The 25,195-nt window shown below is 44.9% G+C and overlaps 1 protein-coding gene across 2 annotated transcripts in view; it reads left to right on the top strand.

Moving 5' to 3' along the window:
• Positions 1 to 186: 186 nt before the first annotated feature.
• The window catches only part of stat3 (signal transducer and activator of transcription 3 (acute-phase response factor)), a 25,560-nt gene continuing 551 nt past the window's right edge, over positions 187 to 25,195 (top strand). The window contains exons 1-24 of one of the 2 annotated variants that reach the window (XM_080008997.1): positions 187 to 349; positions 5,853 to 6,004; positions 7,136 to 7,379; positions 8,008 to 8,100; positions 10,773 to 10,854; positions 10,946 to 11,046; positions 11,257 to 11,408; positions 14,002 to 14,160; positions 14,249 to 14,341; positions 14,745 to 14,804; positions 14,890 to 14,916; positions 15,432 to 15,522; positions 15,603 to 15,650; positions 15,960 to 16,043; positions 17,090 to 17,188; positions 17,628 to 17,763; positions 18,334 to 18,386; positions 18,498 to 18,592; positions 18,694 to 18,833; positions 19,098 to 19,319; positions 19,428 to 19,470; positions 21,016 to 21,075; positions 22,640 to 22,737; positions 23,620 to 25,195. The exon at positions 23,620 to 25,195 is cut by the window's right edge and continues 551 nt beyond it. In XM_080008997.1, coding sequence (XP_079865123.1) covers positions 5,877 to 6,004; positions 7,136 to 7,379; positions 8,008 to 8,100; positions 10,773 to 10,854; positions 10,946 to 11,046; positions 11,257 to 11,408; positions 14,002 to 14,160; positions 14,249 to 14,341; positions 14,745 to 14,804; positions 14,890 to 14,916; positions 15,432 to 15,522; positions 15,603 to 15,650; positions 15,960 to 16,043; positions 17,090 to 17,188; positions 17,628 to 17,763; positions 18,334 to 18,386; positions 18,498 to 18,592; positions 18,694 to 18,833; positions 19,098 to 19,319; positions 19,428 to 19,470; positions 21,016 to 21,075; positions 22,640 to 22,737; positions 23,620 to 23,672 — 2,361 coding nt within the window. In that variant the 5' untranslated portion in view covers positions 187 to 349; positions 5,853 to 5,876 and the 3' untranslated portion in view covers positions 23,673 to 25,195. The remainder of the gene's footprint in view (positions 350 to 5,852; positions 6,005 to 7,135; positions 7,380 to 8,007; positions 8,101 to 10,772; positions 10,855 to 10,945; positions 11,047 to 11,256; positions 11,409 to 14,001; positions 14,161 to 14,248; positions 14,342 to 14,744; positions 14,805 to 14,889; positions 14,917 to 15,431; positions 15,523 to 15,602; positions 15,651 to 15,959; positions 16,044 to 17,089; positions 17,189 to 17,627; positions 17,764 to 18,333; positions 18,387 to 18,497; positions 18,593 to 18,693; positions 18,834 to 19,097; positions 19,320 to 19,427; positions 19,471 to 21,015; positions 21,076 to 22,639; positions 22,738 to 23,619) is intronic. The other variant, XM_080008998.1, reaches the window with a different exon arrangement.

The following is a 25,195-nucleotide window of genomic DNA, read 5'->3' as shown; positions in this document are numbered from 1 at the left end:
AGCGCGCTTTGACGGAACAGCGCGACTGGGGAACAACAAACACGCCCCGCCCCATGGGTCCACATCGCGCCTCTGCGCACAGTAAACTACGCGGTGATTGGCTGGAACACGACTGTCCTGGCCTCTGATTGGTCTCCCGGCTTGTCAATCACCGTCTTCCTGCCGTGTGGCTGTGGACGCGCTGGAGAAGCGGAGGCGCTGCGCCGGAAAGAACATTTTACATTTATTGGACATTGGTTCAGATTTTCTCCAAATTAGACCCAGTGTTGTGGTAGTTTTCTGGTTTCTCGTTCTTTCTTGTTACGTTTGCTGCTGACAGGCTCTTGAAAACAAAGAAAAACCAAGCGAGGTGAGTGGCGACGAGGTGTGTTCCGCTCTCTGCTGCTTTTCATCCTTACGTTCTGAGATGATTATGTTTATCTCTTCTCCTATTATTAGAATTCTGGATTCATTATGGATTCATTACAGGCCTGTGGTGTTTTTTTATTATTTACTTCATGGTTGTGCTGCTTTTAGAATGATCTATTCTAACTTTATAAGCAGTAGAAGCCTTCATATTATATATAATATCCAAGTGAGTTTTGACATCAACTGGAAGCAGCTGCTGTTCCCACTTTCCACTGTCACGCCCATCTCCATGTCCACTGACAACACGCAGCAGGACATGTGTATATGTACATATACTGTATATATACTGTCTATATGTACTGTAGATATGTATATTAACAGTACTGTATATCTGCATATATACCGTAGATATGTTTATATACTGTAGAAATGTATATTAACAGCACTGTATATCTGCATATATACTTTAGATATGTATATATTCACATACACATACATATAGTGTTTGACTACACTATTGATCATGGATCTGAAGTCGGCCACTCCAACACTGTACACAGACTTTATTACCTGTCATCAGAGATCATATTATGGCAGTACTTTCACTTATTTCTTCCATTTCTGGCACGGCCTTTGTGTTTGGAATGTATGTCTTAAGGATTACATTTGGTATTAATCATTATTATTATTATTATTATTATTATTAGGTTATTATTATAACGCTATTGTTTTTGTTCTGTTTTTTGGTCATGAAAAATTGATGCGGTAGTCTATGGATGTCATGGATCCGACATCCCCACGGACATGATGAATAAAATGTGGATTTGGGGCATTTCCTACATGCCGTCCTCCGAGTTTGATCCAAATCTGTCCTTTTTTTTGTATGAGAAGTTAGTAATAAAACACAGCATTTCTCATCTCCGCAACAGTCACATGATAGCACTGCAGACCTCTGATTTGGCACAGACAAGCGTGTCATTGCTTATGATGGCGGCGCACAGCCCTAGTTATCGTTCTCTGGCTTTTAAAAAATGAGAATTTAAGACACGGACTCACAAAATACAAGCAGTTTAGAGGAGAACACGCTGGATCACTCCCATACCACCGTCCACAACACGTATCACGTTGGCCACGCCCTGCTCCACCTCATCCCTGCATCCAGGCAGAAAGTAAAACTCCCTAAACCTCCTGCGAGGAGAATCAACAAGTGGAGCAGTGAATGATCTGCGTGAGAGACTGGACTTGTTACTATTTTGTAAATTTACTCAATGCAAGTCAATGTGACTGTAATAAGCCCTGGAAACCACACAGACACTGCATCTTACATCGTTTGTAGGATTATTGTATTTTGGTGGGAAATTATATCATGCTTAAAACACGAAGAACAGTTCTGAGTTTAGAGAGTCTATATTTACCAGCAGAATTCAGCATACATTTATATTAGTACTTAGATATTAAGCCAAATTCCACATGGATGGTACTGTAATATAAATGTTATACTTCATAGTCAAAGCCAGATGTGTTTCCATTATAACATAAAGGTGTATTCCATTACTGACAATTAAAAAGACTAAAATACTCTGGAACCTTGACAAAAGGGACCAGCCTTTATCAGGACATGAAAACATCTGGTTGAATAAAAGATAGGAAGAGATTATATTGCAATAACAGAATTGCCAAGAAACCATACCAACCTACCTTCTGTAATACAATATTCCAATTAACATATTAGGGATAGGAATCAGGGATATTGATAACAGCCAATAAAATATACCATAACTATTTCAATCACTAGATACATTAAGGACCAGACAAAATAGACTCCCTACAGTCAAGATTCAAGAGGTTGTGTTCAGAGTGTTCAGTCCTAACTCCTGCAGCTTGACAGCCAGTCTGGTGGGGACTGTGGTATTAAAAGCTGAACTATACTCGATGAACAACAGTCTCACATAGGCCCGCTTCCGGACATCTAGGTTTGTGAGCGTGGTGTAAAGTACCTGGGAGACCGCATCGTCCGTGGATCTGTTCGGCCGGTACGCGAACTGTAGTGGGACCCAGGTGCGGGAGAGGGTGGCGGAGATGTAATCCTTAATCACCATCTCGAAGCACTTCATGACCACCGAGTCGAGGGCCACCGGACGGTAGTCATTCAGACAAACTGGAGAGGCGATCTTCAGAACAGGAATGAATGACGGTGGACCTCTTGAAGCAGGACGGGACCACCGACTCAGCCAGGGAGGCATTGATTATTGTAGTGAGCATCGTGGCTAGCTGGTTAGCACAGGTCTCAGTCTCTCTAGGTCGTCCTCAGACGAGCCTTCCATCGTTGTTTCCAGTCTTCCCGGTTCTCCATACATATGGCCAGCTCGTTGGTGCTTTGTGCTCCCGCATCATTCTTGAGTACATCCACATATGTTAAAGTGGGACGTCCTCGTGACCGGTGCCCATGTGTTGGCTCCCACAGTACCAGTTTGCTGGCTGGCAGCTCCTGGTGTCTTTGGCAGTGTCCTGTCAGTACTCGCCCAGATATGCCATCTCAGCCTGCAGCTTTCCGGGTGTTCACCCGCATCAGAGCCCTCCTGACGACACTGAGAGTGCGCGCTCATCCCCAGCAGTGTAACTCCAATTAGCTGGGGAGCTAGCGGTGTTGTTGCCAGACTCAAACAGCGCAAAATAGGAGTTCAGTTCGTTGGCTAGGTGAGGCGTCCACACTCGTGGCTGGGGAGGAGCTGCTGTTGTGGTTCGTAATGGTCCGCAGCCCCTGCCACAAGCGCCTGGTGTCCCGTTGCTCCATCTGTCACTCCACTCTGTCCCTATACATCCGTTTAGCATCCTTCACCGCCCTCCGCATGTTGTACTACACCGCTTTGTAACTGTCCATATTTTACTAATACAAGACCATCATTGTAAGCAGCCGTGCGAGCATTCAGATTGTGCGGATGGATTTATCGACCCATGGTTTCTGGTTCGGAAATATCCAAAACTTTTACCGTGGGAATGATGCTGTCTGCTGACATAGGTATGAGGCACGTAGCTACTTCTGTAAACTCGTTGACGTCACTGGAACTTGATTGGAACATGTCCCAGTCTACTTCAGTAAGAGCATCCTGAAGCGCAGCCTCTGATTGGTCCGACCACCGCTTTACGTCCCTCGTTACTACTGGAATATAAACGGCTGTAATGATGACCGTGCTGAATTCCCGGGGGAGATAGAATGGACGGCATGAGACAGTCAGCTGTTCCAGGTTCGGCAGGAGCGGGAGAGAGTCTTGATGTTGTTGGAGTTACACCAGCGGCTGTTTATCATGATGCAGACGCCTAAGCGTGTTGGTGGCTAAAATCTCCGGGGGCCACTCTGGATCTGCAGATAAAAAGTCCCAAAGTTGATCTTCCAGGGAAATCTTTATATCCACGAGTGCATCGCGGCCGTAGGAGATCACTGCCGATGACTATTTGGCAGACATAGTGATATAAAATGGATAAAAATAGTAAAATGTGTGTAATCAACGAGGAGCGCCTGTGCAGGCTGCTGCTAACGGGTGGAAGAAAATGCAATGCAGTGGGAATGTATTTTGCATGTAGGTAAACAATGTCAACCTCCATTGTTTTGTTTTATATTCTCATTCTCATGTTGAGACACGGCACAGAAATGCTTAATAAAATATTTGCAACATATTACAGAGTATACCAAATATTACACGCTTTCTTACATAGCATAAATTGTAGCCAACATTGTATTGTATTTTATTTGTTTGGTTCACAGGGACATTACACATTAATAGAGTTTTCTGTACATGTGCTGGAATTAGCTACAAGGGCTAATCCTCACCTGTAATCCCTGGCCATGTCAACTGGCTGCCTACAATTAGTATCAGTGTTATTATAAAAATATATGTCCTTCCATATATTCAAATTCAAGTTCATTTCAATATATTATAATTTTCCATATAAGTCCGTTCCATGAGGGAAATAACTGACTGTGAGTCCACATATTCAGTATTAATGAAACAGGAAGTTGATCCATGTGGTTTTACAGTCTGACATATTACTAATAATACATGTATTGTTGAGATGCTGACTCATCATTACAATATGAAAGCTACTTAGTGTACAAGATAACTTTTCCTAAATTGCGTGCTCACAGGCATAAAGATGAGTCCGCTTCTCTGTGACGTGATGTTCTCAAGGTTTCTTACTGAGGAATTCCACAAGAGCACACAGCTGTGGTTCTGCTTCATGAAAGTGAAACTTGGGTCGGATGAAAGAGAACGCCTTCAACCATGCGTGAAAGATGAGAAGACAATTCCCTCTCGAGCTCTAAAAATACAGTTTTTTACATGAGCGCAGGTTAATTCCAAATGGAAAGGCTGCCTACCCCTTGACGCTTGGTTCCTCAGTTTGGGTGGAAGTCGAGTCTTCCTCTGGCAGCCATCTTGACTAGCTTGAGGTGGTTGCATTGGGTCAATAGAGATTAATTAATAACTAATCACCCTGCCAAGTGCAGCACAGTTTACCTGAATAAAGAGTGAAAGAGGAAATTCAGTGGTAATAAAAAATAATCAGAGTTTAATATTTTACAGCGTCCCAACCATATTTGTCTGGTTATGAAGGGAACTTTGTCATGGAAGAACAGAGCTGTTGTTTCCTCAGGTTCGAAGAGACTCATCTGTTTCCAAGGAACGGGGCCTTTGGGAGCTGGTGAGATTGTAGTATCTGGAGCAACCTTACCATACATGACATCTTTGCAATTCGGGCTTTAACATAGCAACACATGCAATTTTGTTTGAGTCATTTTGTAATGTAAATTGTTGTTTATGATTGTTGGATTGAAAGACTGCAGAGAGTGTTGTTTTTGGTTGGGTTTTTGTTCACGGTGGTGATGTTCTGCTTGACAGTCAGGGAGATTAGAGTGTAAATTAAATTGTATAGAGCATTACAAGAATCGCTTTTGAAAATCAGTTTCAGTTTCATGTCGTATGTCATTTGGTTTAAACAAAGAAGGTCAATGAAGCGATAAACCAACATGAATAACCACACAGGGTCATAGCAGGGTCACTGTGGAACCTAAATATTCGGTAAATAGAATAATATCGGTGCTTCCCTGGATGAGCAGATGTCAGCTTTTATCCAGCTCAGCTTTCACACACAAGTAAAGGATAGAAACCTGAAACCTTTGTGCTCCTCAGGTGGGGCGTGGGGGTGGCAGCTGATAGTATTTCTCAGTTTCATGGAACAGGAAGTGACAGCAAATACAGTCAATTTTTTCCCTTTCTGAAATTTCCCTTTCGAAAACGGAGACATCCTGGCAGTGTCCGTGTAATAATCAGATACAGTTCATCGACAATAACAGTTGCCCAGTTTCCCCAAGCAACCACATTTGGTGCATTGTCAACCATCTTTTGTTTCAACCATCTTTTGGTTGACAACCATCTATTTTCGGGCCTTGGTGATGTTAGACATTGATACCTTCTTGTGATTTCCTGTGATGTGTCCCTGACCTGCAGAGGGTTAAGGAGGCTCCAGTCAGGATGGCCCAGTGGAACCAGTTGCAGCAGCTGGAGACCAGATACCTGGAACAGCTCTACCACCTCTACAGCGACAGCTTCCCCATGGAGCTCCGGCAGTTCCTGGCCCCCTGGATCGAGAGCCAGGACTGGTAGGTGTCCTGAACAAATAACAATAAATAATCTCTTAAATCCAAGTGGCTTTTTTAAGTTTGTGCCTGAATTTTTCTGGGTTTTTTGTGGCAGTGCGAGTCCGACAGGTTCGGTTATGAATGTTTACTGGCAGCGAGCCACTTGCCAACAGCTTTCCAGGAAAGGGGCTATTGTAGTTTATTTGAAAAGTGTCTTCCTTGTAGAACCTTCTTTCTCAAGACACCATTGTATGAAACATGTTGATAAGACGCTTTTGTTTGAAGAGATAACATAAAACGCAATTAATTGAAGTTAAATTAAGGCTGGCCCTGATTGTGTGGGGAAGTGGGGCATTTTGCAAAGTTGCTGCACAATTACTACAGCATGTAGACCAGCAACTGTTCCACTGTCTTAACAAATACAAATCAAAAGTCGGGATGCACTGAGAATCTTTTTTTCATTTCGTTGTGGCACCCTGAAACAGAATCGTTCAAAAGTGAACAAGAAAAGCATGTGGTTATATATTTTTCGGACTTCTGAAGATAAACTTGTTTAAAACCTTTGGCCACATTTCCTGTTTTTTTTTGTTTTTTTCAATCATGAATGACAATGAAAAGATTAAACAGTATACATTAACAACTGAAATGTGTATTTATGTGTTTTCTGTACACACACATAAAAACTGCTGTCTTGGAAAAGCACAAATCTAAAGACAGAGAACAGACAGACAGAGGTTTGTGGAACTCCAGCACCTGCAGTGAACTTGCAGCGCTGACATTACACACTAATCAGACTCTCATGAGCTGCTCCTCCACTCAGAGGTCCACGCTTGGCCATGTTCCTGCTTCGGCTTCGCTGTCGTGCAGGCGCACAATGTCTTTAGCTGTTGAAAATTGCGGTTGTAAACATGTTTGATTGAATTATGACCTGGTCGATTGGGATCCTATTGAGACAGATTTGAGTCTCTCACTCACACATACATCTATCATTCTACAGCGCAACTACCCTGAACTCAAAGCCTTGCTAAATCGGCCTTGAAAATCAAGTTCAAAACAACAAGATGATGATGAGAGATCTGTGTATGCGTCCAATGGGGTGAGGTGGTTTGTTTTGAGGTGAACTGTAAAGCCACACTTCCTTCCTTTTCCAAGGGCTTACGCTGCCAACAAAGAGTCACATGCGACGCTGGTGTTCCACAACCTCCTGGGGGAGATCGACCAGCAGTACAGCCGCTTCCTGCAGGAGAACAACGTCCTGTACCAGCACAACCTGCGCAGGATCAAGCAGCACCTGCAGAGCAAGTACCTGGAGAAGCCCATGGAGATAGCCCGCATCGTGGCCCGCTGTCTATGGGAAGAACAGAGGCTTCTGCAGACAGCCACCACAGCTGCACAGGTCAGGGGGGGCGAGGACTATGATCTAGATCCAAGATCTGGATCTTCTTCCTTTCAAATGGAGGCATGTTGTCTGAAGAGGTGTATTGGTTATGACTTGGACTGGGAAAACAAAATTCAATGTTTTTAGGGGAGCCAATGGAGGGAGACAAGTATAGAGGGTGACATGGTCCAGCTAACTGGGATCCAGTAGAGTGGGATCTAGTAGAGGGGGGCCAGTATGGGGGTAATGTGGTCCAGCTAACTGGGATCCAGTAGAGTGGTATCTAGTAGAGGGAGGCCATTATGGGGGTAATGTGGTCCAGCTAACTGGGATCCAGTAGAGTGGGATCTAGTAGAGGGAGGCCATTATGGGGGTAATGTGGTCCAGCTAACTGGGATCCAGTAGAGTGGGATCTAGTAGAGGGAGGCCAGTATGGGGGTAATGTGGTCCAGCTAACTGGGATCCAGTAGAGTGGGATCTAGTAGAGGGAGGCCAGTATGGGGGTAATGTGGTCCAGCTAACTGGGATCCAGTAGAGTGGGATCTAGTAGAGGGAGGCCAGTATGGGGGTAATGTGGTCCAGCTAAGTGCGATGGGTTGTCAGCCCTGCTTTCAATGCTCTGACATTGTCCATCCTCCCCCCGCAGGATGGCCAGGCGGCCCACCCCTCTGGCACCGTTGTGACAGAAAAACAGCAGATCCTGGAGCACAACCTCCAGGACATCAGGAAGAGGGTGCAGGTAAGTGCTATACATGGAAAACCTCCATGAGCTGACCCAGGATCAGCATGAAAACACTCCACATCAGACATGATCGAATAGGGGTGTCACGATTCTGATTTTATGTTTGCTACCACACCGCGACAACTAGGCCTGTTGCGTTAATTACTATATCAACTTATGAAGATTGAACTGGACAAGCTTTAGCTCATCTTTAATTGTCACACACACACACACCTCATGCATCTACGGCCAGCACACACACAGAGGCCGGGAAGTTTTTCCCATCAAGGCTTGTCCTTCCTCCGGGGGGCAGGCCAGGAGCGGTGGGCAGCTGACCCATGCCGGGGACCAACTTCAACGTCCATTGCTGGTCAGACAATGTTTGTTGTGCATGTTTTTAGTAGGGGTTCTTACGATGTTACATGGAGAAAAACCTATGTGAGCACGGGGAGAACATGCAAACTCCACACAGAAAGGACCCTCATCAGGAGATAACCCTCCGTAGCGCGGTGCCAACAGCGCCCCAGGCGGGAATGGAACACAAGGACCTTCTTGCCGTGAGGCAGCAGTGCTGTGCACTGTTCCACCGTGCCATATATCATATGATATATGTCCTCGACAGCCCTAGAGTTTTCACAGTAACCACAATCAGTCCCTGGCTGAGTTTTATCTACACTAAAATCCACGGTGGACTCCCTGCCACTGATTCCTACAGATGCTGCGTTCAAGTCACGTGCAATTTACGATCAAAATGACTTGCTGCTTTCTGCTGCTCGTAACATCAATCTGTTGTTTTAATACCCATAACTACTCTACTTATATTTGAACTTATGGAAAATATATTTTGGAAATGGCTTTGAACAAAAGTGGCAGCTAAATGATGTAAAGAAGCCAAAATGTTTTACATTTCAAAGTTAATAAAAACACATTACGCAAGGAATTATGTGTCACAATTCACAAATACATATAATGCAATAAATAAAAATACAAATAGGAATAGATCAATATATATTACAAACTACAAATCTGTATTAAGGTTTAAAAACACTCAGAGCCATAAATGTATTTCTAAATCCACAAATAAATAATGTATTAGTTGGGTTGTGTAAACCATTTTACAAAAGGAAAAAAAACTGCTGAGACACGTTTTGCACGTCATTTCTGGTCACGCTGCTTCTGTCCTCTCGTCTGCTTTCTGTGTCAAGAGTTTCACTGTGGGTGGAGCTCAGGCAGCTGGCACGCACGCACACAAGCACGCACGCACGCACGCACACAAGCACGCACGCACGCACGCACACAAGCACGCACACAAGCACGCACGCACGCACGGAAGCAAGAACGCACGCACGCATTCACACACACACGCAAGCAAGAATGCAGACACGCACACACGCAAGCAAGAATGCAGGCACGCACGCAAGCAAGAACGCACGCACGCAAGCAAGCACGCACGCACGCACGCACACAAGCAAGAACGAACGCACGCACACACGCAAGCAAGAACGCACGCACGCACACAAGCACGCACACAAGCACGCACGCACGCACGGAAGCAAGAACGCACGCACGCATTCACACACACACGCAAGCAAGAATGCAGACACGCACACACGCAAGCAAGAATGCAGGCACGCACGCAAGCAAGAACGCACGCACGCAAGCAAGCACGCACGCACGCACGCACACAAGCAAGAACGAACGCACGCACACACGCAAGCAAGAACGCACGCGCGCAAGCACGCACGCAAGCACGCGCGCACACACGCAAGCAAGAACGCACGCACGCACACACGCAAGCAAGAATGCACGCACGCACGCACACACGCAAGCAAGAATGCACGCACACACGCAAGCAAGAATGCACGCACGCAAGCACGCATGCAAGCACGCACGCATTCACACACACACGCAAGCAAGAATGCACGCACGCACACACGCAAGCAAGAATGCACGCACGCACGCAAGCAAGAACGCACGCACGCAAGCAAGCACGCACGCACGCACGCAAGAATGCATGCACGCACGCAAGAAGAAAAAGTGTAACTTGAGGCCGAACGTCCATTTTATTTATTGTTTTCGCCGTGTGGTTTTATTTTATTTGTTTGATTTATTTAGGATATTTTAATATTTTTCTCAAATTACAATGTCTGAATGTTCTTAACAATTAAAAGTTCATTGCTATTTGAACCTGTGTAGATGCATTATTATGCTATTATATTATCATCATATCAGTGGCAAAAAATGGTCTTAAAATAACAATAATATAGTTTATTGCAATTATTTCTGGGACACAATATTGTCCAACAAAAGTAGTTTCACTCCTAGTGACAATCGTGCTTTCCCATCACGTTTTAACATGTAGAAGACAGGTCGCATCAGTACAACGTCATTTGTCTTTTACTGCCAGTGTTCCCCTTTGGCAAAAATAACATCCGTCTCTGCGCTTATTTTGGTGAGTAACTAAAAAAGTAAGAAAGTAATATTGTAAAGTAACTTGTTATTTTCCAATGAAAGTAATGTGTAATCTTTACAAATCACGGCTCGATAACAATGGCATTTCAGCAGTACTGGATAAAAAATGTCATCGAATCGCCAGCTTAAAATTGAAAGTAAAATCGAATCGTAGATTTGGAGAATCGTGACACCCCTTTGGCCTAAATGATGTGATGCAGCTTGTATTACTTTACCAGGATATGGAGCAAAAGATGAAGATGCTTGAAAATCTACAGGACGACTTTGATTTCAACTACAAGACACTGAAAAGCCAAGGAGGTACAGAACCTCCACTTGAACCTTCAGGTCTCTGTGTTTTCTTTTGCCTTGGAGTCGACTCCTTTTCAATGCATCTCCCCTCCCACCGTAGAACTGTCCCAGGACCTGAACGGCAACAGCCAGGCCGCCGCCACCAGGCAGAAGATGGCCCAGCTGGAGCAGATGCTGAGCGCCCTGGACCAACTGAGGAGGGTAGGTCGTCAAGGCCGCTCGTGCGGATAATTCCATGTGCTACAGGTTTTTGGTACAGTTCTTATATGTATTATTGACTATGATCCAGTTTCCTTGGCAACAGCTTCTGGGCTTTCAGGCTTCTTCTTCTGTGCTAGTGTTCCTATTTAAAGTAAAATTATTTCTCGTGTTGACCGTTATCTTTGCCGCTGTTCTGGTTCTGTGTTGCAGCAAATCGTGACGGAGATGGGCGGTCTGCTGACGGCCATGGACTTCGTTCAGAAGAACCTGACGGAGGAAGAGCTGGCGGACTGGAAGCGAAGGCAGCAGATCGCCTGTATCGGAGGACCGCCCAACATATGCCTGGACCGCCTGGAGACCTGGTAACCAAAAACTCCCAAAACCCTGCGGGCAACATTGAATTAAAGGGAAAATACTCAACAGTCTGCGAACATATGGAGGATGATGGGGTTCTTCAAACAATCAAGATTAAATAAATGTTCAATGGGTAGACATGTATAAGACATGTTGCAGACATGTAGCAGACATGTGGCAGACATGTGGCAGACATGTAGGAGACATGTAGCAGACATGTAGGAGACATGTAGGAGACATGTAGCAGACATGTGGCAGACATGTGGCAGACATGTAGAAGACATGTGGCAGACATGTGGCAGACATGTAGGAGACATGTAGCAGACATGTAGGAGACATGTAGCAGACATGTAGGAGACATGTAGCAGACATGTGGCAGACATGTGGCAGACATGTAGGAGACATGTAGCAGACATGTAGGAGACATGTAGCAGACATGTAGCAGACATGTAGCAGACATGTAGGAGACATGTAGCAGACATGTAGGAGACATGTGGCAGACATGTGGCAGACATGTGGCAGACATGTAGGAGACATGTAGCAGACATGTAGGAGACATGTAGGAGACATGTAGCAGACATGTGGCAGACATGTGGCAGACATGTAGAAGACATGTGGCAGACATGTGGCAGACATGTAGGAGACATGTAGCAGACATGTAGGAGACATGTGGCAGACATGTGGCAGACATGTAGGAGACATGTAGCAGACATGTAGGAGACATGTATGAGACATGTGGCACACATGTAGGAGACATGTGGCAGACATGTGGCAGACATGTGGCAGACATGTAGCAGACATGTGGCAGACATGTAGGAGACATGTAGCAGACATGTGGCAGACATGTGGCAGACATGTAGCAGACATGTAGGAGACATGTAGCAGACATGTGGCAGACATGTAGGAGACATGTAGCAGACATGTGGCAGACATGTAGGAGACATGTAGCACACATGTAGGAGACATGTGGCAGACATGTGGCAGACATGTGGCAGACATGTGGCAGACATGTAGCAGACATGTGGCAGACATGTAGCACACATGTGGCAGACATGTAGGAGACATGTAGCAGACATGTAGGAGACATGTAGCAGACATGTAGGAGACATGTAGCAGACATGTGGCAGACATGTGGCAGACATGTGGCAGACATGTGGCAGACATGTGGCAGACATGTAGGAGACATGTAGCAGACATGTGGCAGACATGTAGAAGACATGTAGCAGACATGTAGCAGACATGTAGGAGACATGTAGCAGACATGTAGGAGACATGTGGCAGACATGTGGCAGACATGTGGCAGACATGTAGGAGACATGTAGGAGACATGTAGGAGACATGTAGCAGACATGTGGCAGACATGTGGCAGACATGTGGCAGACATGTAGGAGACATGTGGCAGACATGTGGCAGACATGTAGAAGACATGTGGCAGACATGTGGCAGACATGTAGGAGACATGTAGCAGACATGTAGGAGACATGTGGCAGACATGTAGGAGACATGTAGGAGACATGTGGCAGACATGTGGCAGACATGTAGGAGACATGTAGCAGACATGTAGGAGACATGTATGAGACATGTGGCACACATGTAGGAGACATGTGGCAGACATGTGGCAGACATGTAGCAGACATGTGGCAGACATGTGGCAGACATGTAGCAGACATGTAGGAGACATGTAGCAGACATGTGGCAGACATGTAGGAGACATGTAGCAGACATGTAGGAGACATGTAGGAGACATGTAGCACACATGTAGGAGACATGTGGCAGACATGTGGCAGACATGTAGGAGACATGTAGCACACATGTGGCAGACATGTAGGAGACATGTAGCACACATGTGGCAGACATGTGGCAGACATGTAGCAGACATGTGGCAGACATGTGGCAGACATGTGGCAGACATGTGGCAGACATGTGGCAGACATGTAGGAGACATGTAGCAGACATGTGGCAGACATGTAGGAGACATGTAGGAGACATGTGGCAGACATGTGGCAGACATGTGGCAGACATGTGGCAGACATGTAGGAGACATGTAGGAGACATGTAGGAGACATGTGGCACACATGTAGGAGACATGTGGCACACATGTGGCAGACATGTGGCAGACATGTAGCAGACATGTGGCAGACATGTAGGAGACATGTAGGAGACATGTAGGAGACATGTAGGAGACATGTGGCAGACATGTGGCAGACATGTGGCAGACATGTGGCAGACATGTAGGAGACATGTAGGAGACATGTAGCAGACATGTAGGAGACATGTAGCAGACATGTAGCAGACATGTAGGAGACATGTAGGAGACATGTAGGAGACATGTGGCAGACATGTGGCAGACATGTGGCAGACATGTGGCAGACATGTGGCAGACATGTAGGAGACATGTAGGAGACATGTAGCAGACATGTAGGAGACATGTATGAGACATGTGGCACACATGTAGGAGACATGTGGCACACATGTGGCAGACATGTGGCCCAAAGGCCTGTGCTTCCTCTATGTTGAATATTTAGAATATTTAATGGTTTCTTCATGGTTGGTTTTATTAGGTATATTTTTCCTCCTCGTGAACCTGACATCTCTGTGCAGGATCACCTCCCTGGCGGAGTCGCAGCTCCAGATCCGGCAGCAGATCAAGAAGCTGGAGGAGCTTCAGCAGAAGGTTTCCTATAAAGGAGACCCCATCATCCAGCACCGGCCCGCCCTGGAGGAGAAGATCGTGGACCTGTTCCGGAACCTCATGAAGAGGTACAGAGCTTTGAGGAGCATCAAACCTTCTGATCGGACGCTTGGCCTCCATGTTCTGAAGCTTTCCTCGTGCTCTCTGATTTGTCAGTGCGTTCGTGGTGGAAAGGCAGCCGTGCATGCCCATGCATCCCGACAGACCGCTGGTCATCAAAACTGGAGTTCAGTTCACCAACAAAGTCAGGTAACCGACAGATTCTAACCAGGCCTTTTCCTGTGATCTTTCCTGTTATCATGGGAAAAATATTAAATAGTCCCTAAAAAAAAGTTATTTATTTTGCGTTATTTTGCAGAACATTTAACTGCAAACTGCGATACAGCAGAAAAAAGTAATGTACAGTACTATTCATTTGGCTGAATATATACTGTATATGGGGCGGTTAAGATGAACAACTGGGCGTTCCGCAAAAAAAGTGTCTGATTTGGCACGGACGGAGCTTTATATGTTATGAAAAGATGTAGATATGGATGCGCTGTCTATTGGCCACCATTTTGTCCTGATGAATATTCCCGATACGATATTAAAGAGAAAATACAGCTGATGGTTTTACATTACGAATGCTTGTTCTCTTTCCTCCACTTTGCAGATTACTCGTCAAATTCCCAGAACTGAATTACCAGCTGAAGATCAAAGTTTGTATCGACAAGTGAGTTTTTCCTCCGGAGTTTCGGGCTTTTGCCGTCGTAACATTTTTGGTGCGTTTCTGATCCAGTTTGTGATGTTTTTTTCAGAGAGTCGGGAGACGCCGCCATTCGAGGGTAAGATTTAATATTTTCTCTTTTTTATTTATAGTTTTTTAATTCGCTTGGCTGTCACAATCATGGAATTTCAGGTGTGATTAACTGTCAGACAAATAATTTTGAATTGTCTTTTTTTTTGACGCCGCTCATTATTAAGAGGTCAGCGGTCATCGTTCAGAAACGGACCGCTGATTGCCGCTCAGGACCAACCAGAATGCAGTAGTCCACATGTTATAACAGTGTAATAACACATGACTACCTGTTGGAGAAGAGTCTTTGAGTATAACATTTGAGTGGGAAAAAAATTTTCCTCAATCAAGTGAATGGAAATGGAACTAATTCACATTTTATTTGCTCCAACACTTTCACATTGGCTTAAAATTCCACTTTATGTTCAGGTGGAAAAATAATTTTTGAATCTTAACGATTTTACAAAATGGTCACACTCAGCCTGGATGACTGTGATCAGGTGATGAAGCAGCTCTTAATTTCATAATTTAAAATGGTTTGTGATTTACATTGAAATTCCCAAGGTCCCGGAAGTTCAACATCCTGGGCACCAACACCAAAGTGATGAACATGGAGGAATCGAACAACAGCTTGTCGGCCGAGTTCAAGCACCTGGTGAGTCACGCTCCACGGCGTGAGATCCGGTCAGATCCACTTGGGAGTTCCCTAACACCTACTCACTTCTCTGTGTGCAGACGCTGAGAGAGCAGCGCTGCGGAAACGGAGGTCGGACCAACAGCGATGTGAGTTGGAATGGCATTAGGGTGGAATGAAGAGCAGATAGCACCAAATGAAAGTGATCCCTGGTGGGGGCTGCAGGGGTTGGCGCAGCAGATGGAGACAAAAGTAGTGAAAATCTATTAAAGAGAGAATTATTTACTTTTACCTATTAATTTACTTATCTATATTATCTATTTATTAAAATTGTTGTTTATTATTTGCCAAATTTGTTTATTCATTTATTTATCGGAATGAATGAATGAATGAATGAATGAATGAATGAATGAATGATTATTTCATGTTGTTTGTGATTTGACTGGATGTCCACGCAGGCGTCGCTGATCGTCACAGAGGAGCTGCACCTCATCACCTTTGAGACGGAGGTCTATCACCAGGGCCTGAAGATCGATCTGGAGGTGAGGGAACGACCAATCAGATCTCCTGGCCCCAGTTAGCAGTAAGACCTGCCAGCGATCATTTGCTAGGCAACCGTTGCTACAAAGCACAATATAACCGCTGTTGTCAGATGTGTATTGTCAACGTGACTGCTCCGTGAGTTGTTCTGACAGGACTTTTATGTCAGGGATACGTTGAAGGACTTTCAACACAGTGCACACAGTGTACAACCTGACCACGCAGCCCTGTTGTGCTATGGCATCACATATCGTCTGGGAATTTGGTGATAGTGATATCACCGTATATCGCTCTTTTCTCTTTTCTTTTTTCTCTTCTTCTTTTCTCGCTCTTTAAGAAAAATTACAGGAAAGTAATTCATGTTTTCTGAACTTCATACGCTGTTCTAGATGTTCTAGTCAATGGTCATAATATCCACAGATTAGGGAAGCCACAGTGGGGACTTTTTAAGTGTCTCCGTTACGGACGCTAATAACGGATGGAGGGAGAGACCTGATCTTAGGTCTCCTGCAGCTTTCTCTCCTACTGTGATAAGCAGACTGCTGTGACTCTGACACTCTCACTTGGTATCGTCTGCATTAGTGTTGATGACACGTTTGTATTTTACAAATTAGAATTTTTTTTATTGGATGAACGTCGGCTCTGATACGGGAAAATTAATTAAATGGGTTTTATTTCTTAAAAAATATATATTTATCTTATGTCTAAATATATTATGAAAGCACCAGTAATCAACCCCCAAATATTGTGAAATTATCTGTAAGGTATTTGTCAAAGAATGTGGTGATATTTTATTTTATTTGATATTGCCCTGCCCTACTGAAGACCAAGAGTATTTGTGCGTCTCACAGGACAAAATATTTCCTCATAATTCTCCTTAGATCTTGGAAACCCTTTGGTTTGAACTAGAGTCAGTGTTTACAGACAGCTGTAAAAGAATGTGACCTTGGAGTCCAAACCCTGTCTGGGGGAAGGTTCTGGAAGCGCTGGTGTCAGCCCACCAGATGCGTTGTGGGTGGTATTGAAGCGCTCTCTGTGTGGTGTGTAGAGCCACTCCCTGCCCGTGGTGGTCATCTCCAACATCTGCCAGATGCCCAACGCCTGGGCCTCTATCCTGTGGTACAACATGCTCACCAACCACCCCAAGGTGAGACCTCTGGAGCCATCCCAACACACACACACACACACACACTCACACACACACACACACACACACACACACACACACACACACACACACACACACACACACACACACACACACACACACACACACATATATATATATATATATATATATATATATATATATATATATATATATATATATATATATATATATATATATATATATATATATACATACACACATTAGTCGGTTAACTGAAAAGTTGGTCGCATATTTGATTATGTGTAAAATATCAATATATTGATAAAGAATTGTATTGTTTGTGAGCCATCTCATCAATATTGGATTGAATTCATATTGAATCATATCGTACTGAAATCAAATAGAATTTTGAGGTGTGTGTGTGTGTGTGTGTGTGTGTGTGTGTGTGTGTGTGTGTGTGTGTGTGTGTGTGTAGAATGTGAACTTCTTCACCAAGCCCCCGGTGGGGACGTGGGACCAGGTGGCGGAGGTTCTCAGCTGGCAGTTCTCCTCCACCACCAAGCGAGGCCTGACAATAGAGCAGCTCACCACGCTGGCCGAGAAGCTGCTGGGTGAGGGAGCACTGGGGGTCAGAGGTCGTGACAGATGCGAGTTTCCTGTTTTGGCCAGCAATTTAGAGTAAAGAGCGGCAAATATAAACCCCACCAGACATTCTGGTGGACAAAAATACAATGCAGGGGCCTGACCCTGACTTTTAGAAGGTTGCCAAATTACTAACCATGCATCAGATGTTGGTTGCCTAGACGGACAAATTGATGCCGAGTTTGAATTGTTTTACAATTATATGAGTGATAATGATGATGTACAATTTAAATTCATATTCAAACAGCGTCACTTGTTTCATTATTTTTGGCAAACTTCTATGAGCTTATTTTTCTTTAACATATAAGAAGTTGTTTACAACAGAGGAGCCAGAGTGCACAGGATGGTTGGCGGTGGTCCAAATCCGGTTGTCCGGGGCAATTTTTTTATTAATGAGCCCAGGACTCAATATGTCAAATATAGTTTCCCTGAAACTTGGTGAAACATTTTGGTTGGAGCCGGTGTAGATTGGGACATTTGGCATCAGAGGAAACGTGTGTTGATATGTTATAACAAACAGAGTGCTGTTCTTCATCCAGGACCCGGCCTCAACTACTCCGGCTGCCAGATCACCTGGGCCAGGTTCTGCAAGGTAAGACCCCAAGTCCCTTCATCCATCTACACCTCCATTGTTCAAGCCTTCCTTCCCTCCCTCCATCCTGAGGGCTGAAGCCTGAACCTCTTCTCCTCTTCTTCCCTCCAGGAGAACATGGCGGGGAAAGGTTTCTCCTTCTGGGTGTGGCTTGACAACATCATCGACCTGGTGAAGAAGTACATCCTGGCGCTGTGGAACGAGGGGTACGTATGATGTGCTGAGACAAGATACCAGTCTTGACCTGTGACAGGGATTAGCAGACGGTGGGTGAGGACCAACATGGATGTTCCTCCTCTCTCTGCAGTTACATCATGGGCTTCATCAGTAAAGAGCGGGAGAGGGCGATCCTGAGTCCCAAACCTCCGGGAACCTTCCTGCTGCGCTTCAGCGAGAGCAGCAAGGAGGGAGGCATCACCTTCACCTGGGTGGAGAAGGACATCAACGGTAGGACAGGCAGTCACTGCATTGAAAACAACCAGACTCCATGAGAAGGACGTCACTTAGATGTTGAGGCTCTTAAGTGTTTCCAGAGAGAAGTTTCTTCTTTTTCTCTTGACATCCATTCAGTCTGAGGTCTTCTGAAACACCATCGAGTGGGAGTGTCTCTACGAGGCCATGAGCTGAACTGCAGTTGAAAGCACTTCCTATTGCCCTCATCACCCTTCTCCCTCATTGAACGTGGTCGTCCTTGTTGTTGTTGACGTGCAGGGAAGACGCAGATCCAGTCGGTGGAGCCGTACACCAAGCAGCAGCTCAACAGCATGTCCTTCGCCGAGATCATCATGGGCTACAAGATCATGGATGCCACCAACATCCTGGTCTCACCGCTCGTCTACCTCTTCCCCGAAATCCCCAAGGAGGACGCCTTTGGGAAGTACTGCCGCCCGGAGGCGGCCCCGGAGCCCGAGCTGGGCGGGGACCCCATGAACAGTGAGCCGCCTGCTGTTTCAATACGTGAAACCTGTTCCATAAAGCTTCCTTTTAATGGCCTCCTTTCTTTCTATCTTTCTTTCTTTCTTTCTTTCTCTCGTTTGACAGTCACCCAGCCGTACCTGAAGACCAAGTTCATCTGCGTGACCCCGTAAGTATGTTCTCTGTCAGAGTTAGATCAGAGTATTTCTCATAAAGGCAGAACGGCCTTCTGGGTAGTTTGCGTCTAGACGTCAACATGCTCTACTTCCCTGTCTTACGTATTTTAAAGCTCAGTGTTAGAGGAAAAGCAGAACAAAGCTTTGCTGTGAGTCACCGTGGAATAGCTGGAATCACCAGCTCTTCCACCGAGTGTAAAACCGAAAGCAGGTGTTATGCAAGGTGGAAAAGTCCAGGTTCAGAAAGTGTGACTTTGAGTCAGCCATGTTTGATAACAAGCATCAAAGTCCAAGTGAAGAGTGGAAGCAGCTGATCAGAGCACGACGGGAGGGAAAACCTGGAAACAGTATGTTTAACTTTCTGAACCTGGAGGTTTTCACCTTATGAGCCGCAGACAGACCCGTGGCACCTGGTGTCTCACCTCTCCTCAAAGTCTTTGGGGTAAAAACACGAGAGTTTGTTTTGTAATGAAAGCAGCCAGGTGTGTAGATGGACAGGAAGGTGTTTCATGACATCATGTCATTCGGATGCTTTTGAGTGACTGAAAAAGCTTCAGAGTTGCAGCTTCACCCGTTCAAGCGGTGGAGAGGGCTCACGGTGCAGTTCTATTTCTGACAGACAACTCATAGATATGCATTTGTATATGTTTTGCATCATTTGAGTTTGGCATCTGAACTCTACGGCTCATCACTCCTGGTTAGGTTTGGGCCGGTGTAAACATTTTCAAACCGGTTTGGTAAGAAGCCAAACACTGGACCGGAGCGGTGTGCCCAATTTTGAGGTGTCGCAATTGGCTCCGCAGCCGCTGTCGAGTTGGTGGCGGTAATGCATCATCACACTAAATAATAAGAAGAAGAGAGTATAGCAACACCACCCTCAGTAGGACAACTGAATCACACATGGTGCTTTTATTTCTCACGACAACCTTCAACTGAACGTTTATTTTTGTTTATGGCCTTGGCCTGACAGAGACTAGTGGCTCCGTTGGTGCGTTTATAAACAAACAGTATATTGTGTCACCTCGTCTAATTACTAATGAAATACAAGTTGGATTTATCACCATGACACTGTCGGCACAGGTTGCTGATGTAGGCTACAATTTACTTTGCCAGAACGTAATGACATGCTGGTTCTCACACCGGACCGGATCGGCAACACCGGAAATGGACCCAACTCTACTCCTGGCGAGGTGTCGAGCAAACATTGACCTTAGTGAGCGAGAACTACAGGAGTGATGAGTTTGAATCCCCCCACTGGATAGAAGAGTAGAGCCCAACAGGTGGAGCCGGGGAGGTTGAGGCAGGGAAGCAAAACAGGTAGGGCGGGAGCCCTGCCTGATTCAATAGTTCCATAGGGGCGTGGCAGTGTTTGGTGCCATGGAGTTGTCTGACAGAACTAGCTCTGCAAGCTACGCCTCAAATATCCAAACACTGAGATTTTATACAGAATGAGAAGAAATATTTCCCGTCTAGTACGGAGGTGAATGAGATGGAGGTTTGTGCAGAGTTGGAGGTTCTGAACTGTCTCCGTGTCCCAGGTGTCCCTCCGTCTTCATGGACTTTCCGGAGAGCGAGCTGCTTGGGAACGCATTCCCGGGGTAGGCGGCATGATGGAGGGGTGTATGTGCGTCCTGTCTGTCTGGGTGGTGGCGGTGGCGCCCCCCCCCCCCATTGACAACTTAATCCCCGGTTCTGTCTTGCAACTCACAGACCCCCTGATTAACCTCCACTCTCCACCGGAGATCCTCCATGTCATGTTGTGTTTGTTCCTGCTCCTCACATTCACTCCACATACATCCACCGTTTGAATCATCCACAGAAAGGTGGTGCAGTGACATGGAGCTGTTGTCCCTGGAGAAGGAGGTCACCTCCATCCTGTTGTCTTTAAGGCTGGGGGTGGTGGAGCTGGGCCATGTGTCCAATATCCATATGGACTAGATGTTGTTCACTGACATATCAGTTTTAGTGATGGTGATTCCACAGTGTAGTGATGTTGTGTTTTAGGCTGAACTCTCAGATCATCTCTAGTCTTATGTCACTAAATGATATTATGTTGCCATGGTGATGTGAGACCAGGTTTTCTCTGACTTTAGTTATCCTTAAATGGTGATATAGTTGTATTTAATGAGTTACATTAAAGTAATGACCTTTCCTGAACTTCATAGGTCATAATATACAGGTCTAGTGATTGTTGCTCAAATATTTTTTGTGTGTAAACATCTTATGAAAACACCAATGGTTCCTGAGCAAATCCTCAAATCATCCATATGGAGGTGACCATCATGACCATAGCGTTGAAACTCATTTCAACTTTATGTGAAATTCCACCGTCTGCGATGTTGCTGTGACCAGGACACACACACATATATATATAAAAATACGTGTGTGTGTGTGTGTGTGTGTGTGTGTGTGTGTGTGTGTGTGTGTGTGTGTGTGTGTGTGTGTGTGTGTGTGTGTGTGTGTGTGTGTGTGTGTGTGTGTGTGTGTGTGTGTGAGTGTGTGCATATATACATATATGTATTTATTTACATAATGGGGTGTTTTTAATTGATGTAGTGAGGAGCTGTGAAGGACAGAACAGTCCTTTTCTCCATAAGATGCTTCCCTCACTCCTTTCCTCTTTTTCTCATTAACAGTGACAACGACATTTGGAAGAAAAAATATGAAAGTCAGCCTGTGCAAGAGAAGGGATTATTAAAATGTCATATTTCTTTGGAGTTCATGCAGCTGTTTATTTATTCCGGTTAACTTCCAGCTGGACCAGAAAACATATATAAACATATATAAATATATATATATATATAAATATATAAATATATATATATATATATATATATATATATATATATATATATATAATTTATTTATTTATTATTATTATTATTATTTTCATCTTTCGTGAAACATTTCAATTGTATCGCAAATAATAAAAAAAACATTCCAATCCCTCGTACATACATTCATATTTTGTGCTCACATATGGAAATATTGAGCATTGAAATCATTCATAAGGTATAATGTTGTCTCATTAATTGAACCTGATGTCTGCACCAAATGATGCACCAATTTATATATATATATATATATATATATATATATATAAAAATAAGACACATGGGTGTTTCCTCATTGGTGGTGTTTTCTCCATCCTTCTTTCCACAGAACCAACTCTGGAAACACCAGTGACCTGTTCCCCATGTCTCCTCGCACCCTGGACTCACTGATGCACAACGACGTGGAGTCCAACCCTGGACCCATGGGTCAGTCCCTCTCACACGCTGATTTACTAAGAGCCAGCCCGACCTAGAGGTGGAGTCATAGTAGAGGTGGAGTTATAGTAGCGTAGAGGTACAGTAGAGATGGAGAGGAAGCAGAGTAGAGGTAGAATAGAGTAGGGTAGAGGTGGAGTAAAGTTATGGTCGAGGAGAGGTGGAGTCGAGATAGAGGTAGAGTACAGGTAGAGTGGAGTAGTGGTGGAGTGGAGGTAGAGTAGAGTAGTGGTGGAGAAGCGGTAGAATAGAGTAGAGGAGTAGAGTGGTGTGAGGTGGTGTGGAGTAGAGGGAGAGGTAAAGTAGAGGTAGAGTGAAGTAGTGGTAAAGTAGAGGTAGAGGTTGGGTAGAGGTAGAGTGAAGTAGTGGTAGAGGTAGAGTGGAGTAGTGGTGGAGTAGAGTAGTGGTGGAGTTGAGTAGAGGTAGAGTAGAGGCGGTGTGGTTAGGGTTAGGGGAGGTTAGGTGGAGTAGTGGTGGAGTTGAGTAGAGGTAGAGTAGAGGTGGTTAGGGTTAGGGGAGGTTAGGTGGAGTAGTGGTGGAGTTGAGTAGAGGTGGTGTGGTTAGGGGAGGTTAGGTGGAGTAGTGGTGGAGTTGAGTAGAGGTGGTGTGGTTAGGGTTAGGGGAGGTTAGGTGGAGTTGAGTAGAGGTAGGGTAGAGTAGAGGTGGTGTGGTTAGGGTTAGGGGAGGTTAGGTGGAGTAGTGGTGGAGTTGAGTAGAGGTAGAGTAGAGTAGATGTAGAGTAGAGGTGGTGTGGTTAGGGGAGGTTAGGTGGAGTAGTGGTGGAGTTGAGTAGAGGTAGAGTAGAGGTGGTGTGGTTAGGGTTAGGGGAGGTAAGGTGGAGCAGTCTCAAGCAGCATTGTTTTCTTTTCTCAGATTCCCTCACGTTGGACATGGAGCTGACCTCCGACGTGGCATCGCCCATGTGATCCTCCATCCTGGTCCTCCATCTCCTGATCCTCCATCCTGGTCCTCCATCTCCTGATCCTCCATCCTGGTCCTCCATCTCCTGATCCTCCATCCTGGTCCTCTATCCCCTGGTCCTCCATCCCCTGGTCCTCCATCCTGGTCCTCCATCTCCTGATCCTCCATCCTGGTCCTCCATCTCCTGATCCTCCATCCTGGTCCTCTATCCCCTGGTCCTCCATCCCCTGGTCCTCCATCCTGGTCCTCCATCTCCTGATCCTCCATCCTGGTCCTCCATCCCCTGGTCCTCCATCCCCTGGTCCTCCATCCTGGTCCTCCATCCCCTGGTCCTCCATCCCCTGGTCCTCCATCCTGGTCCTCCATCTCCTGGTCCTCCATCCCCTGATCCTCCATCCTGGTCCTCCATCCTGGTCCTCCATCCTGGCCCTCCATCTTGGTCCTCCATCCTGGTCCTCCATCCTGAACTTTGTCACATTTATCCCACGTCATCGTTTTGTCTCCTCCTCCTGTTTCTGATTCTTCCCTCCGGACGTTGAGGGGTGGAGCCGTCGCAGGATAAGGATCCTTCATGGTGGATGTAAGGGTGGAGGTCCAGGTCAACATGGAGGTGTTTTCTGGGAACCAGCAGAACTCAGAGCAGCTTGGCCGCCATTTTGTATTTTCAAATGTTTTATTTTCTTATCAAGGTGTAATAAGCTGAGACGCTGCTCTGACTCCAAATTAGGGTTCCACATGACTTTACTTTACTTTACTCGACTTTACTTTACCTTACCTTACCTTACATTACTTTACCTTACCTTACCTTACCTTACATTACTTTACCTTACCTTACATTACTTTACCTTACCTTACCTTACATTACTTTACCTTACCTTACCTTACCTTACATTACTTTACCTTACCTTACCTTACATTACTTTACCTTACCTTACCTTACCTTACATTACTTTACCTTACCTTACATTACTTTACCTTACCTTACCTTACCTTACATTACTTTACCTTACCTTACCTTACTTTACATTACTTTACATTACTTGACTTTACATTACTTTACTTCACTCGACTTTACTTTACCTTACCTTACATTACTTTACTTTACTTTACTTTACTTTACTTTACTTTACTTTACTTTACATTACTTTACTTTACCTTACCTTACCTTACCTTACCTTACTTTACATTACTTTACATTACTTTACTTTACCTTACCTTACCTTACTTTACTCTACTTTACCTAACCGTACCCTACCCTGCCTTACTTTACACTACTTTACTCTACTTTACTTAACGTTACTTATTGTTGCTTTACTTTACTTTACTTTACCTTACTTCACTTGACTTTACTTTACTTAACATTACTTTACTCGACTTTACTTTACCTTACTTTTCATTACTTTACTTTACTTTACTTTACTTTACCTTACTTTACACTACTTCACTCTACTTTACTTAACGTTACTTATTGTTGCTTTACTTTACTTTACTTTACTGTACATTACTTTACATTACTTTACTTTACCTA

This window comes from Zeus faber, assembly GCF_960531495.2.
Source record: "Zeus faber genome assembly, chromosome: 11".
In the NCBI taxonomy this organism is placed as follows: domain Eukaryota; kingdom Metazoa; phylum Chordata; class Actinopteri; order Zeiformes; family Zeidae; genus Zeus; species Zeus faber.
Note: the sequence above shows the minus strand (reverse complement) of the source record. Positions and strands in the feature narration are given on the sequence as shown.